The sequence below is a fragment of the Phytophthora infestans genome, genomic scaffold (genome assembly GCF_000142945.1).
Source record: "Phytophthora infestans T30-4 supercont1.58 genomic scaffold, whole genome shotgun sequence".
NCBI classification, from domain to species: Eukaryota; Oomycota; class Peronosporomycetes; order Peronosporales; family Peronosporaceae; genus Phytophthora; species Phytophthora infestans.
Genome location: NW_003303701.1, coordinates 261,693 through 277,310, shown reverse-complemented (window position 1 = coordinate 277,310; position 15,618 = coordinate 261,693). Strand labels below are relative to the sequence as shown.

The window sequence follows — 15,618 nt, the reverse complement described above, 5'->3', positions numbered from 1 at the left end:
CCGCTCGCCAAAGACATTAAGATGCTGAGTCATGTGAGTATTTGCTGTTCCCAGACGACTAGTAAGGAGCTTGAAGAAATTGGACTTCCCAATTTGCTTCTCCATTGAATATAACACGAGCATAACCTTCGTCTTGTTGTCTGGATAGGACAAAGACTACCAATATACTCCATCAACCACTGGTACCTCTCAGGATGATCGAAGCAAATGATACGCTTCAGGTAATCAATTAACACTGGGTGCAAGTCAGATTCGGTAATTTCTTCGTGCAAATCCTTCGCCAGTAGTGGATTTGTTAAGCTGAATGTCTCCATGTCATTTGGATCATGTTCCCATTTGCAGACAGTATTTGCAAACTTGTGGAATGGAGCCGTATTGAGAAGGTCCGACAGCTTGATGGAACGTGGCTTCTTGATTTTAATGAGCTGAATTTGCACCTTGAAGAAGTTCTTTGGATCATATGCCTTGATCACAAAATTATCGTCCTCCGTTGGCTTACGCTTGTAGTAGGTGATATCGGTTCCTTCAAAGACGTATAGCCCGTGAATGAAGTAGAGTACAAATCGTTTTAGCACATGAAGAGACTCGAAGCTGGTAGTTTTCAACATCTTCTCGAAAGTACTGAAATTTAAATTAAAGTCACGGTTGGTCTTGTTCTCGATCACTAGATACTTCTCCGCCCAATATTCAAGCTCATCGATCTTAAATGATGTATCAACCATGGCTGAACGCATGTCGTCAATTGTTCGGCCAGTTAATTTCACCAGTTGAGTTAGTGTTGCCAACTTCCGCTCAGATTTGAATGTCAATTCGAAATCATGATCAGGTGTGGAAAGCTCAAACGTCTTCGAAGTGGAAGTTTTCCTTGGCTCTTTGATTTCATATTCATCTTTCCATTGCTTGTATGCAGCAGAATTACAACCAGCAGCAACCCCTATCAATTTGTCTTCGTTCAGTGATGGATTATACTTGGAACCAAACCAATCATCGAAATCTTTAGTAGCCCACTCCTTGTTGAAACGCATTACTTGTTGTTTGATTACACATAGATATGTCTTGCGCATCAAGTACCAATCAGAATGAGGTTGACGAGCAAAGAATCCAGCGAGATTGCACACGTTTTGGTTGTTGCGGAACCAAAGATTGTGAATCATCATGCATAATCTATACAATCGATTATCGTAGATTTAGCTGCAATGCAGTATTCCACACCGCATTCAACGGTCACTTTTCCAAATGATTCACGGTCTTCACTGGACTTAAAGAAGAAGTTGTCAAGTACATGTGATCCATCCAGTACATTGAATTGATTTTGCAAGAGGTAGGTGTATCTGTAACGGAATACGTAGCCCTAAGTGTACCCTGGTTACATGAAGTGTGACACGTCATACTTCGGGATATTTGTACAAAGTATCAAGGTCGTTCAAAGCCAACCATTGGTTAACGACATTGCATTTCTATAGGTGGCTTATAGTTTGTATTAAACCCAAGCTTTATCTACCTATAAATATACTCAGTTTATAATTAGGTCACTTCGCTCTCTTTTGAATAAAGAGGGGACCTGTGAACTGCCGTTCACTGAGCGTTTGTATACTCTCGAAAGATAACTTCCTCTAGCGCAAGGTGCTGTGTGACCCCGTCACACTTGGTAGCACTCGTAGTCAATCCACGCCACCGCGGGTAGACTACCTGAACCTCTTCGAAGTTCGTTGCCATGGATAGGAACGACTTCTCCCATATGAACGACTCTCAGTTCAAGTCGGTTTGGAAGATGGCAGGCATCTTCGGGATGGAAACCCTGCAGAGCCTGGTGGTGTCAACACCGGCTGAGCAGTTCGAAGGCGTCTATGCGTTTGACGCGTACGAGCAGAGGCTCATCGCGCATGTGCGGGAGAGCCTGCAGGCTCCGGCGGCGTAAGCGAATCCGTCTCACCCGAAGCCAATACTGCTGAAGGTTAAGCCGTATGAAGGGAAGGAAGGCGAGAACCTTTAGTTCTGGGTCCGAGAAGTAGATCTCGCGATGAACGCGGCTCTGATCTCGACCGAGCAACTTCGTGTTGCTTTTGCACTCTCCAACCTTAGCGGCCGTGCTAAGAGTTGGGTGTACACACGGGAAGCAACATCCCCTGGATGTTTCACATCCTGGGATCAGCTGTGTGAACAGCTCCGAGCCGCGTTCCTCCCGGCGATCTTCGAGTACCGCCAGCGTTCGCGCTTCCTCTCGTGTAAACAAGGGAGGCGTGAAGTGCACGAGTACGTGCAAGAGATACGGGAGTTCATGTCGTCCCTAGTGGGAAACCCACTCAACGAACACATCAAGATGGCTGTGTTCATGGACGGCCTTCGAGTGGGCCCCGCACGCACTCAGCTGTTCCGGTTGTAGTCAAGCACCCTTGAAGAGGCGATTCAAGTGGCTCTTCAAGAAGCGTACAACCATCGCCAGGCGTGTACGCCGGCCTCAGCGTGGCCTGGGAGTTCCTTGTCGGCCCCCGGTCGAGCAAGCCCTAACGGACCAGTTCCCATGGAACTCGGGTCCGCCGAATAGCGTGATATCCGCTGCTTCGGCTGCGGGAAGATGGGTCACTTCAAGCGCGACAGTCCCGCGGAAAGGCTCCGCAGACGGTCCTTCCCCAAGCCCGTCCTTAAGGGTCGCTGGCAGGAGCCAGGATCCCGGGGACAGGGGAACGCCGGGAATCAGTAGGAGCGGGGCGCCCTACTGGGGAAGAACTAAGTCTTCCTGATGGGTGCGCGGGTGGCGCGTACCACGGGAACTTAGCCCCTGAGAGTTTTCGCACTCTCGAATCGGCGAAGAGCAGCGGCGGATTGCTCGTAGTACACGGATGTGTACGGGGATACGATCATCCCTTTAAAATCTTGATCGATTCTGGGGCGTCGAAGAATTTCGCACGCCGCCAGACGGTTGCTCGTAACAGCAACAAGTTGTCCGATGCTTTGAGAGAAAGCAAGGACAACGGAACGGTGTCAGTGCGACTGGCCGACGATAAGGTCGTCACTGTCCCCAACGTCCAAGTGGATCTGGCTGTCAAGTCTGAAGACTTTGACAGCCTCGAACTGTTCACTGTTCTCGATATGGATCCATATGATATGATCTTGGGCATGCCCTGGCTTGAGAAGCACGAGCCCAGGATCGACTGGCGAGGCAAGGCAATCGGTGCCAGCCGCCCTGCGCAGTCCGACAGAGCATTGGTGAGTCATGTTCCCACCTCTGTCAGGACCCGGGGCGCCCGCAAGGGCTGCCAGGGTACCAAAGCAATCGGCAGATGTTTGGGGGTCGTCGACGTATATGACGGCTCCGATGATGCTTTGATGGTGGCAGCGTCCAGAAGAGGCGCTGGCCAAGTGGGTAACTCAGGTTCACAGGCGGGTAACTTAGTTCCGCAGACAGCTGCAGCTGTCATGAACACTGACAATAGTGTGTTCAAAGTGGGTAACAGAGTTCCACTCACGGTTGACCAGACCTTAACGGAAGAGGAAGGCGTCGAACACGCTTCTCGTGTGGGTACCACAGTACCACACGAGACCACGAGTGCCTCGGATGTCGTAGCGCCGACATCCCTAGACGTGGGCAGCAAAGCTCCACGTCACGGTCGCCGTCGTCAACGACGCCGCCGCCGCCTCAAGTCGGATCCGAACTTCGCTCAGATCGACGTCGCTTCAAGCGGCTCGGAGTCCGGGGCCCGGGCTCCTCCGACAAGGCCGGTGGCAGACGGTTATCACGTCTTCGATGGCGAGACCGGAATGCCCGTCAAGGCATCTGGTGTCCACTTGGAACCGTTGCCAGAGGTTGCAGAGATACTGAACCTGGAGGAAATGACGGCTGAGTCTTTCCTGGCCAACCTCAAGGCTGGATAGATTGCTGAGATGGTGCTCACGAGACCTGAGTCCACTCGGAGGACCTTTGCCTTGGACGAGAAAGGCATGTAAGACCTAAACAAGCAGTGTCAGACGCGCTTGGGTTCTGAGATCCTTAAGATCCCCAAGGATCCGGTGTATCCTTTGGTGACAGAGTATGCGGACGTGGTGATCAATCCCCGATTCAACTCCCACCAGATCGAGGCGTACGGCACAAAGTATTGTGTCACGAGGCAATGGCCTCTCCCGTCCGAACAGTGCGAGGTCATTGATGCCTTCTTCGCCGCGAAAGCGAAGGCAGGCATGGTGCGGGAGTCAAAATCCCCGCACTCGACGCCGACTTTCTGCGTTCGGAAGCCGAACGGAAAGTGACGTCTGGTTCACGCTTATAACAAGCTGAGCAACACAACAGTGCCGGCCCAAACACCAATCCCACGAAAGGATGTGTTGTTGAACAACATGGCCGGGAGCGTACTGTACAGTGCGCTGGATTTGGTAGACGGATACTACTAAAACCTGATGCGAGAGAGCGACATCCCGCTCACCGCGGTAAGCACTCCAAGCGGCATGCGTTGGGAGTGGCTCGTCATGCCGCAGGGCTTGTCTAACGCCCCGGCGACGTTCAATCGCCTGGTGACGCAATTGTTTCGCCCTTTGCGTATCTTCGCACAGACGTACTTCGACGACATATTCGTCCATAGCCGTGCCGAGGGAGGCAAGACGGCCATGGAGGTGCATCTAGGACACCTCCGTCGAGTGTTGGACGTAATGCGAGCGAACAAGCTCTACGCCAACATCGACAAGTGCGTTTTCGTGTCACCAGAGATTAAAGTTCTCGGTTGCTTTGTAAGCAACGTGGACGTTCGGGCTGACCCAGACAAGGTCAAGGCCATACCAATCTGGCCGACGCCCCGATCCTAGAAGGATCTTCGAAAGTGGTTGGGCTTGGCCAACTACCTTCACAAGTACAGCGCAGCCCTTGTCGAGCCTCCTTCAGAAGGACATCGACGCTGCGAGCAAGAGCACCAGGATGCTTTTGACAGCATCAAGGTCAGTCTCCAAGAGGCCCCTGTCCTGGCCCTGCCGGATCAGACGAAGCCGTTTAGCGTCGTCTGCGATGCCTCCGATTACGCCATCGGATGTGCATTGCTGCAGACCGACACGGCTGGACACGAACGAGTCATCTCGTTCCAGTCCAGGCAGTTCAAAGCCGCCGAGCGGAACTACCCTGCCCACGACAAGGAGCTCCTGGCAATGAAATATGTCCTTGTGAAGCTTCGTGTTCACCTTCTGGGCTCTCGGCCCTTCGTTATCTACACAGACCACGCATCCTTGAGGACGGTGACTAACTCGCCTCACCTCTCCTAAAGGATGGCAAGGTGGCTATCCTTCTTCGCGGAGTACAACTTCCGCGTCGAATACAAGCCGGGCAAGCTCAACGTGCTTGCGGGCGCCCTCTCGCGGCGTCCTGATTAGAGTTGGCCCACATCACGCGGGTGACAACGGATCTATATGATCTGATACGCACGGCGTATCGGGACGATGAGGCTCTCGCGCCTATCGTCAAGTTCCTTATGGCAGGAGCGAGCGCGTAGGCCGACTGGCTCTCGTCGCGACAGCGCTCACAGCTCCACCCATATGAGTTGAAAGATGGCCTCCTCTATAACCAAGTGGAGCCCACAGAACCTTCACGGGTGGTCGTACCCAATGACGAGGATCTGAAGTTCGATATCCTCGCGTAGGCGCACGACGCTCCCTCCAGCGGCCACTTGGGCCGTGAGTAGACCTTTCTGGCGGTCTCTCAGTCCTTCTGGTGGACCCACATGTACAAGTGGGCCGCCCGGTACTTTAAGACATGCAAAACATGTCAGCGGGTCAAACTCGCAGGGCACTCTTCGGCTCCACTACAGAGCCTGCCCGTACCGGCTGACTGTTGGAAGTCGATGAGTCTTGACTTCATCTTTGGGCTTCCCGCCGACGGACACGGCAACACCTGAATTTTTGTGTTCGTGTGTCGGCTGAGCAAGATGGTACATCTTGCTCCGGTTACCGTCATTGTTACGAGCGAACGAACCGCAAGGTTGTTCGTTGATGGTGTGTTCCGCTATCATGGTCTCCCAGAGACGATTGGCTTAGACCGAGACCCGCGGTTAGCGGCTGCATTTTGGAAAACGCTGTTCCCGTTACTGGGAACTCGTCTGCAGATGTCCACTGCGGACCATCCGCAGACAGACGGCCAGACGGAGCGCGTCAATCGAGTGCTCGAGGACACTCTGCGCAGTGTGTGCGCGGCAGCACCACGTACGTGGTCGACGCAGCTTCCAGCTGTTGAGTTTGCGCTCAACAACGCGGTGCACGCGTCCACGGGGTTCACGCCGTTCTACTTGAACGGCTTCCGTCACCCCAGAGTGCCTCTCACTCTTCGAGGAGACACTGACTCCTCTATTCTAAGTGGAGGAGAGGCTCGGAAAGCCCTTTCCTCCCAGGTCTCGGATGTGAGACCAGTTTCGCTGCGAAATCAAGTGGAAATTTTTATGGATACCAAGCTGAGCGTTGTCAGCAGGGTCCGCGATGCCATGGCAGCGGCCCAAGATCAACGAAAGGAGTACTCCGACAAACGTGACAGAGGAAACTTAAGTATATTTAAGGTGGGGGACTTAGTGTTGCTAGACACGAGGAACCTACCTCTTGACACTGTCAGCTCTGTCGGCAGCAACAAGCTGAAGCACCGCTTCATCGGACCATTTGCAGTCCTGGCCAGACATGGTGCGTCGTACACCATCGACCTGCCAAAGTCAATGACGACGCACCCGACGTTCTATATTGGACGTCTCAAGCGGTACTTTGATCCGCAAGGGGTTGCTGACTCGCAGACCTACCTTAACCCAGCTCCTCGAAGCGAGGGCCGGTCACTGACGTCGACGAGGGTGTCAGAGCAGGCACCCAAGCCTCGGTCGGAGCGGCAAGGCTGCGGTCAAGACCGTACGCCGGAGGGGCTCCGTACGAACGGACACCGATGACATACACCGAGTAATGAGTACGCCGGGTAGGCATCATACGCGTACGTCTGGGAGTGTGCCGCAGGCGGCTTCAAACGTGGCAGCAGAGTCTCGATCCGTCGGATCATGCGAAAGGCCTTGTCCACATCGGACGAAGAGGCCCGGCGATCCACCCGCAGATGCAGGCTCGCGACCTCTCGCTCCAGCAGGCGGCCCGCAAGACGAGCGAGCTCGCGGCCTGGGCGGCAGCATCACCGCCAGTCCCAAGGCCAAGTGCAATCTCAAGCACGAGGACACGTTGACGGAGGCAGGCAACATCAGGGCCCTGTGTCGGACCCGCAGCCGGAGCACTCGGACGAGAGTGGCATTCGGGAGCCGCCGAGTACCCTCGTACTCGTACGAGGGCACCTCCGTCCCTGCTTGACCGGAATAGAGAAGTCCACTTCCACGTGGCGCGGATCCGCCAGGAGCAACGGCGTCGCGGTAAGCGACAGCTCCTGGTGAAGTGGAGGGTTATGCCCACTTCGAGAACTCGTGGGAGCCGATTGAACGGCTCCTGATTGACTGCCCGAAGGCTGTCGCAATCTGGGAACAGAAGCGGCGGCAGCTTCATAAGTAGTCCGGGGCTTCTTGCCCGAACGGGGTACGGACGATGAATACATTCCGTACCCGCGCTCATCGTGAGCGCTAGAAGCCGCGCGCTTCAGGATGTCCCTTGGCAGCATGCGCTTGCTGACTAAGTGGGCAAACCTCACACGAAGATCACGCTGGGTCAGGATACGGGACTGCAGCTGATCTTCATGGAGTTCCCGTAACTCCGTGGATGAGTACTTAAGAGTCTCCACCCATGCCCAGAACATGTCCTCACAAGAACTCCACGTGGGACAGGTCTCGGGCATAACCCAGGGGTATCCCCAAAGAGGACAGAGACCACCCCGGGTCTCGGGCTTCTTACGACACGTCGTGAAGTCCTTAAGGGGAATGCGGTGTGGCGCGAGAGGCACACAGTGAGCAGCCTCCAAGTTGTCAACGAACAACTGTTCCTTCTGAACAAGGGCTCGTTCATAGATGCCCCTAGAAGTTTGGCCGCCCACAAAACCACGAGGAGCGACGAGAAGCTCTAGGAAGAGGTCAGCCACAGAGCTCTCCTCGGGAGGCCAATACCCTCTTAAGTTGATGGCAGCTCCCTGGCTGACGGGTGCCGCCACCGAACCCCCACGCACACGCTGGACAGCTTGGAAATCCTCCTGCTGCTGGTCGAGGTCATTCGTGACCCCCCGGGGCTCAGAGATAGCACCCTCCTCCTCATCTTCTTCCTCCTTCTCCTCCTCTTCGTCCGAGGAGTCAAGGATGGTCTGATGGGAGTGTCGAGACTCCTTCTCATCGCGGAGTGGATACTTAGAGGCCGTACGCTTCTTTGAGGGCTTGGCGCCTTCGGCTTTAGAGGTCTTAGCACGCGCAAGACCCTCGGCAAGCAAGAGACGTTTGCGAGGATTCTCTTCCTCATCGCCACCGGCTTTGGGAGCGCCCTTAGCCTTGACGGCCGGACTCTCAGAGCGCACATAGGTCCTGGGACTGTGATCACCTTGATCACTAGCGAGCGATTGCACGCGGTCATCTTTGTGCTCACTGGGCACTGGGCTGTGCCCTCCCACAGAGCCCGCAGGAGCGTCGTGCGTGCTCTCAGACTCGACTTCGCCCTCACCGCCAGAGTCGAACTCACGTTCTACGAACCGAGAATTCGGACGGTTGTCTGGAGAGGCCGAGGGCGACGGTCTGCGGCGCTTGCTTGCTCGCTTGCCCACAGCCGCGTCACCCGAGGAACCGATCGCCTCAGAGGCCACCTGAGTAGCCTCCTTCAGTGCCGAGCCTTTGCCGTGAGGCTTAGTGCTCTTGGCTTGCGCCTTTCCGGCAGCAGCCTTGGAGCGTGTCTTGGCACCGCTCTTTGCAGTGCCACGAGGCATGATAAACATTCGAAGTGGAGACCTAAAAGAAGAGCTCACAGATTGCTGCTCGAGGCTCTAACTGTGAAGTGAGCCTCCGCCGCGCTCGCGCGGCCAAGTCGATGGTTTTCGACTTTGAGAATGAGAGTTTGTGACGAATACCTCTTCATTCTGATTGGTCGGTAAACCGAACCTAAGTGGGGGGATGTAGCGGGGTACGCATCCCTAAGTGTACCCTGGTTACATGAAGTGTGACACGCCATACTTCGGGATATTTGGTACAAAGTACCAAGGTCGTTCAAAGCCAACCATTGGATAACGACATTGCATTTCTATAGGTGACATATAGTTTGTATTAAACCCAAGCTTTATCTACCTATAAATATACTCAGTTTACATTCTACCTTAATTAGGTTACTGCGCTCTCTTTTGAATAAAGAGGGGACCTGTGAACTGCCGTTCACTGAGAGTTTGTATACTCTCGGACGATAACTTCCTCTAGCGCAAGGTGCTGTGTGACCCCGTCACAGTATACGTTGTTGCCAAAGTCAGGCGTGACATTATCGCTATGCTTGTAATCAACGGTATCGCCAACTACGTGCATCTTCGACTTGATCCAATCACTTGGTGATAAAACTCGTGAATCCCCCAGCTTGGGCTGATCGTATTTATCGACAGATTTCATGTGCTGAATACAAAGCTCACCATAAATTTCTTCAATAGACTTGGTCATCGTTGGTTCAGCAACTGCAGGTTCAGCAACTGCTGGCTGATACTTTGCGTGGTGTCGGCACCAATCGCCTTTTGGGCCGCAATGTTGGCTCGCCTTTTGGTGGTTTTCTGGGAAGATGTACTTACACATTGTTATTTCTATATATTTATTTTTTATCGCTCAAGATAAACACTACTTCCTCTGTCCGAAAATATAGGCGGGGCATCTGTTTAAACCGTGTCCGAAAATAAAAGCGGTGTGCTTACAAATTCAAGTCATTTGATAGTACTGTCGGATTCCACCTAAGTACGCCCATACAAATGATGTTATTGTTGTCGGCCGCTGCAAACCAGACCGTAGAAATATTTAGGCGCTCTACGTGGCACCGTTCAACAGAGAATCATACGCACTACATCTCTACAGGTTTCTATGACATTTCGTGTAAAATTGACATCCCGGCGAAAGATTTTCAAATTTCACATCTTCATTACGAACTTTGCATAACGATAACTTTGCGACCAGGTGGCCGATTTGCTTCAAACGTCGACCAAAACAATTGCCGTGTATCTAAACATCAATTATGACCAATCCGCTGCTTGTTTAAAGGTTTTCTGTTCTTAAAATTTATTTTGCCCGCCCATCCTGCTTATATTTTCGGACGGAGGAAGTATTATTTAGTTTCTATATATTGAGGAATATATTTGTCAGAAATAAAAAAAAAATATGGGAGTGATGTGATTGGCTAAAACTGTGCGGTGTGTTGCGTGAATGAGTGCTGCTGCTCAGTCGAGAACTTTCCGCACGAAGATGGCAGAGGTCGAGTTGGAGTGCGCGGTATACGGCGAAGGGACTGTGTTTCCCGTGAAGATAGCGAGCAATGCGAAAGTGAGCGCGCTGCAGGAGAAGCTAGCTGGCATCTTGAGCACCGAGCAGCACACTGTTCCCTCACGATTGTTGACGCTCTACTTGGCGCGAAAGGAAGGGGAAACCGTTTGGTTGGCGGACGACCGCAACACGGAAAGCTTCTTGCAAGGTGGCATCAGCACTGGTTATGACAAGATGCGTCCGTCGTGGAAGCTCAACAAAACGGAGTTGTTTGGGCCGAGTTTCACGCCGGGAGATGAAGAGATTCACGTGCTGGTGGAACTGCCACAATTGTCGGAAGCTGAGCTGCCTCGAGATCGTCAACTTTGTGTGGGCGACGTTCATATGCCAATCACGCAAAGTATGTCGTTGAATTCGCCAGCACTGGTCGCATTTTGGAAAGCATTTCTGAATGACAGTACCGACGTGAAAGCTGACGCATTGGTAGAGTTACCCCGAGACACGTATCTTCTTGGTGATTCGACACTCGGCTCTCGTATCTACATTCGTCATTGCTACCCTGCGCTATGGGAACTTTGTCTCGAGAGGATCCGAGATGAAAAGACGAACACACCGCATCTCGTGATCCTCGGCACCCCGGGAATCGGCAAGACGTTTTTCGGCTTTGTGATCGTGCTTATTCTCGCCCGTGCTGGTGCAACGGTGGTATATGAGAGTGGTGGCCTCAAGAAGCGCTTTTTATTTGCTCACAATGTGGTGGCTCAAGGATCTCAGGAAGATTTTGTGCGCATTCTCGACCAGCCGACTACATACTACATCGTGGATGCCGTCAAGCCTGCGTATTACCCAGCGAAGACGATTCTTTTGACGTCGCCGCGCCGCTCCATCTGGTACGAGTTCAACAAGACCAATTGCCAGTCCTGCTACATGCCAGTGTGGTCTTTGAAGGAGATTCTACAATGTCGTAAGCTGATGTACTCGGATACACCTATGGCCGTCGTGCAGGATTGCTTTCGTCGATGGGGTGGTATTGCTCGCTATGTCTTGCGATTTTCACAAGTTGGTGACCAGCAGGTGTTGCTTGAAAAAGCAACGGACACTGTTGATCTCGACTGGTTGGTGAAAGCCTGTAGTCAACTTGATGCGAACGACGCTCAAGTGTCGCATCGATTGCTGCACTATCGCGTTAGCAAAGCTTTTGACAGCGAGTACTTCGCTTTTGCATCGCAATATGTTCAGCAAGCGGTGTACAATCGGCTGTACAAGAAGGATAAGCGGAAGCTGCTAGAGTTCATTGCTGCCTCGGATGGAGTTGGTGCTCTTTCGTGGCCACTTGTTCGAAGGGCATGTGCATTCAGTGCTGCCGCGAGGTGGAACGTTTCAAGTTCGACGTTTGGTCGAAAACAACGAGGCGTACGATGATGATGATGATGACCTTATGGGAGATGAATGGGACGGCGATGACGAGGATGGTGATGATGGCATGAATGAAGATGATGCCGTTGCGATGGACGAATCCAATGCTGTGGCGTTGGTCGACGGTGGCGCCGCACCTGTCATTTCTTTTCAGAGACTCGAGAAAGTTGTTGTTTTCAATCATGGCAGTGAAATTGAAGCTGCTTCTAACACGAGTTACCTACAGCCAGCGGTGAAAAATTACCAGTCGGTCGATGCGATCATCAAGCCGGATATTTTGTTGCAGGTGACAGGTGCACACAAACACCCCTGCAAGCAAAAAGGTCTCCACGATGTGTTGGAGCTCCTGGGAAATCCTGCAGCACCGCGGCTGTACTTCGTGCTTCCGCCTGACAGATTCACCGATTTCAAATATCAAAAGTATCTGGACTCAAAACGCAAGAGGATGATGGCGCCAAGCTATGAGAACGTGTGCAAGATACAGCAGTTTGCGATGGAAGTCAAATTTGAATCGGAGTAGGTGTGCAGTTCCGAGGTTCCAAAACCGCGTTCCGAACCGGTTCCAAAATGATGCCATACTTACTACATGTAGAGCTGCTGTAGTGCTTCAATTCTATAATGAAATGCAATTATATGTATTAATTGTGGGAACCCTGGGTCCAAAATTTTCGGAACCAAATTTTAATAACTAGAAGGGCTGTGGTTACATTGACATTTCTCCGTTGGTGCTCGGGCTCCGAGTTCTTATACTTTTATATGTAAACATATAAAATTTATAGAGAGGGGGGTAAGGGGTAGTTTAGAAAGAACAGGACAGTCCCGCGTTTTTTTTGTGGAACTTGGGAGCTCGGTCCCGCATGGTGTATAAAATCTACCATGATCATAATACATGTAGTTAATGCTACGTCGGTTCGGTGACATGGAACCGGTCCAGGTCATGTTTAGGAACCTTACGCACTACTGAATTTTAATAACTACAATCACTCTGGTAATCCCTCGTTTAAAGCGCCGATCGGGGACAATGTACGAGAATTCACATTAGGATTACGTTAAGTCGCGCGTTCTTTCTCTGAGCGTACGCTAGTGGACAGACTGCATTGATTATGTTACATCGTCCGCTCAACCTGTGCATAAAATGGCATCTAGGGTACCCTTAGACTCTAAGGGTAAAAAGTTAGAGACAGCGATGATGTACCATGTAGTAGTACAGTATTAATACGTCACTTCACGCACGAATCGAAGCTCTCAAGACAACTCAAAGGACCATTATCATCTCGTTGATCATCAACGAGGTGATCAACTTGATCATCGAAGAGAATAGAACAGCATTAACCCCGTAAGACAAGTCCGTGCGCCTTGCACTAGTGTCAAGCTCATGGCCTTGCAAGAGATTTGCTTGAAAAGCCTAACGTAATTGTGCTCCAATAAAACAAGACTGTGCGCTAACCTATTTCATTTCGACGTTTTAACCATTTCCTAAAACTTAAAACACGAAAACTTGTGAGACAGTGGAATGGGCAGACTGCTCATATCCGCAGTGCATTACCCGCAAAAAGAATGGACACTTGACAGCAGGAGTCAAGTGTGCAGTTCTTCTCACAGGACAGCACAGGGACCGATCACAGCAGAGCCGATTCCACCCCACTCTCCATCGCTGGAAAGCTGACGGCGGAGTGATCTTCTCGTAGCGGCTAAGTACTGGGCAAATAATAAGCAGCAGACAATATACACATCATCCGGCTCCCAGCACCTTACAGCTCGAGCTCCTTCACCGTTTCCCACGTGAAGTCCGCGTCCTCACGGCCGAAGTGGCCGTAGGCAGCGGTCTTCTGCATCACCGGGCGCTTCAGCTGCAGGGTCTTCTGGATCATACCCGGACGCAGGTCGAAGTTCTTCTTGATGATCTCAACCAGGTCGTCGTCAGTCACACCTTCCTTCACCGTGCCGTACGAGTCGACGTGGATCGACAGCGGGTAGGGCACACCGATGGCGTACGAGAGCTGCACAAGGAGACGGTGGGCAAGACCCTTGGCCACCACAGACTTGGCAACCCAACGCGCAGCGTAGGCAGCAGAGCGGTCAACCTTAGTCGTGTCCTTGCCGGAGAAGGCACCTCCACCGTGAGCGCCCCAGCCGCCGTACGTGTCGATGATGATCTTACGGCCAGTCAGACCGGCATCACCGTGCGGTCCACCAATGACGAAGCGTCCAGAGGGGTTCAAGTGGTACACTGTCTTGTCGTCAAGGTACTTCTCCGGGATAACGGTCTGGATGACGTGCTTCATCAGATCCGCGGCGATCTGCTCGTTGGTCACGTCGTCGTTGTGCTGGGTAGAGATGACTACGGTGTGCACGCGCTGGGGCACCATGCGGCCGTCCTCCTGCTTGTACTCCACAGTGACCTGGGTCTTACCGTCGGGGCGAATCCAGTCAAGGGTGCCATTCTTACGCACTTCTGTCAGCTTGGAGCCAAGCTTGGTAGCAAGCACGTGCGACAGCGGCATGAGCTCGGGCGTCTCGTCCGAGGCGTAGCCGAACATGATACCCTGGTCACCAGCGCCGACGTCCTCGTCCGTGACGGAGTCCACAGATTGGGCGATGTCAGGCGACTGCTGCTCAATGGCCACAATGACGTTGACCGTCTTGTAGTCAAGGCCCTTGGCAGGGTCGTCGTAGCCGATCTCCTTGATGGTGTCACGGATGACCTTCTCGTAGTTGACGATAGCCTTGGTGCTGATCTCGCCGAAGATCATGACCATGCCAGTCTTAGCGCACGTCTCGCAGGCAACGCGCGAGTTGGGGTCCTCCGACACGCAGGCATCCAGCACGGCGTCGGAGATCTGGTCACAGAGCTTGTCCGGGTGGCCCTCGTTCACGGACTCGGACGTGAACAGGAAGGTACGGTCCTTGGTGGTGGTCTGGGTCATCTTTAAGGATTGAAGGAGTTCTTAAAGTGCAGAATGAATGTGGGCGCCGGCAAGCAGATTCCAGAATGGGCGCCGCCATGGATGGCGCAGCATGGCATCGGTTTAAAGCGTAAAAACCTCGGGGCTTGAAGGTGAAAAACCTTGGTCGAAGAATGCAGGTGAGTGGTGGGCCCAGCGCGATGAGCTTTCAACCAATCGACGTGCCGCGTTCCGCCGCCTGGACCAATCATACGAGCACGTAGCGTCTGGTCAGGAGACGAACATGTACATTCGCTCTGCCCGTGTCGTCATCCTCGAGACCTCGCGATCTCATAATAACGCTGGCGTACGGGGGTGGTGTTCGTGCTAATGAAATCTTGCTCCACCGAGCGCTGCGGGTGTACGCGTGGCATGTCAGCGTCGACCGCTACACCGGACTTGCTTGCTTAGCACCACCCATTTTCAATCTCAGGTGCGTCACCCATCTACCTTGATAATCCAATGGAAATTCTACTGGGAACGCCGAAGGTAGCCAAACGTTTTATGCGGGGAATGAATTCTAAAAGATAAGTGATGATCTTTTTTTCGACCAATCGACCAGAACACGCTGTTCCACATTGAACACGACATATTTCTAGCCAATTGAATGCAAACACGATGACAGCAAGTTGCAGACTCAAACTATCCATGGTGCTCTTTTTGATCTTCGATAATTTGGGTTGTAGCTTAACTCTCAAATCTGCAGTTGCTGTAAGGGAGTTAAGCGAATATTATATGTACAGTATTGCTACTGAAACGACCGTCGACTGCGCGTACTGTACACCACTCTAAGCCTAACTCTAGGCGCTCCTGTTTTTCATCATCGTGTATGTGAAAAACGACAGACAGCTACTTGAGAAGGTCGGTTGTGACTGCACTATTAAATACGGTAGCAATTAGCAATC

At 52.4% G+C, this 15,618-nt stretch overlaps 2 protein-coding genes across 2 annotated transcripts; one reads left to right on the top strand and one right to left on the bottom strand.

Moving 5' to 3' along the window:
• Positions 1-10,329: 10,329 nt before the first annotated feature.
• On the top strand, positions 10,330-11,774 carry PITG_17517 (crinkler (CRN) family protein, putative; the record flags this gene model as incomplete). The annotated part of the gene is made up of 1 exon (XM_002896533.1): positions 10,330-11,774. One exon carries the CDS (start codon positions 10,335-10,337, stop codon positions 11,772-11,774), a length of 1,440 nt encoding a protein of 479 aa, XP_002896579.1.
• A 1,430-nt stretch (positions 11,775-13,204) lies between these two features.
• On the bottom strand, positions 13,205-14,751 carry PITG_17516 (S-adenosylmethionine synthetase 2; the record flags this gene model as incomplete). Its single annotated transcript, XM_002896532.1, has 1 exon — positions 13,205-14,751. One exon carries the CDS (start codon positions 14,693-14,695, stop codon positions 13,520-13,522), a length of 1,176 nt encoding a protein of 391 aa, XP_002896578.1.
• Between the last annotated feature and the right edge of the window lie 867 nt (positions 14,752-15,618).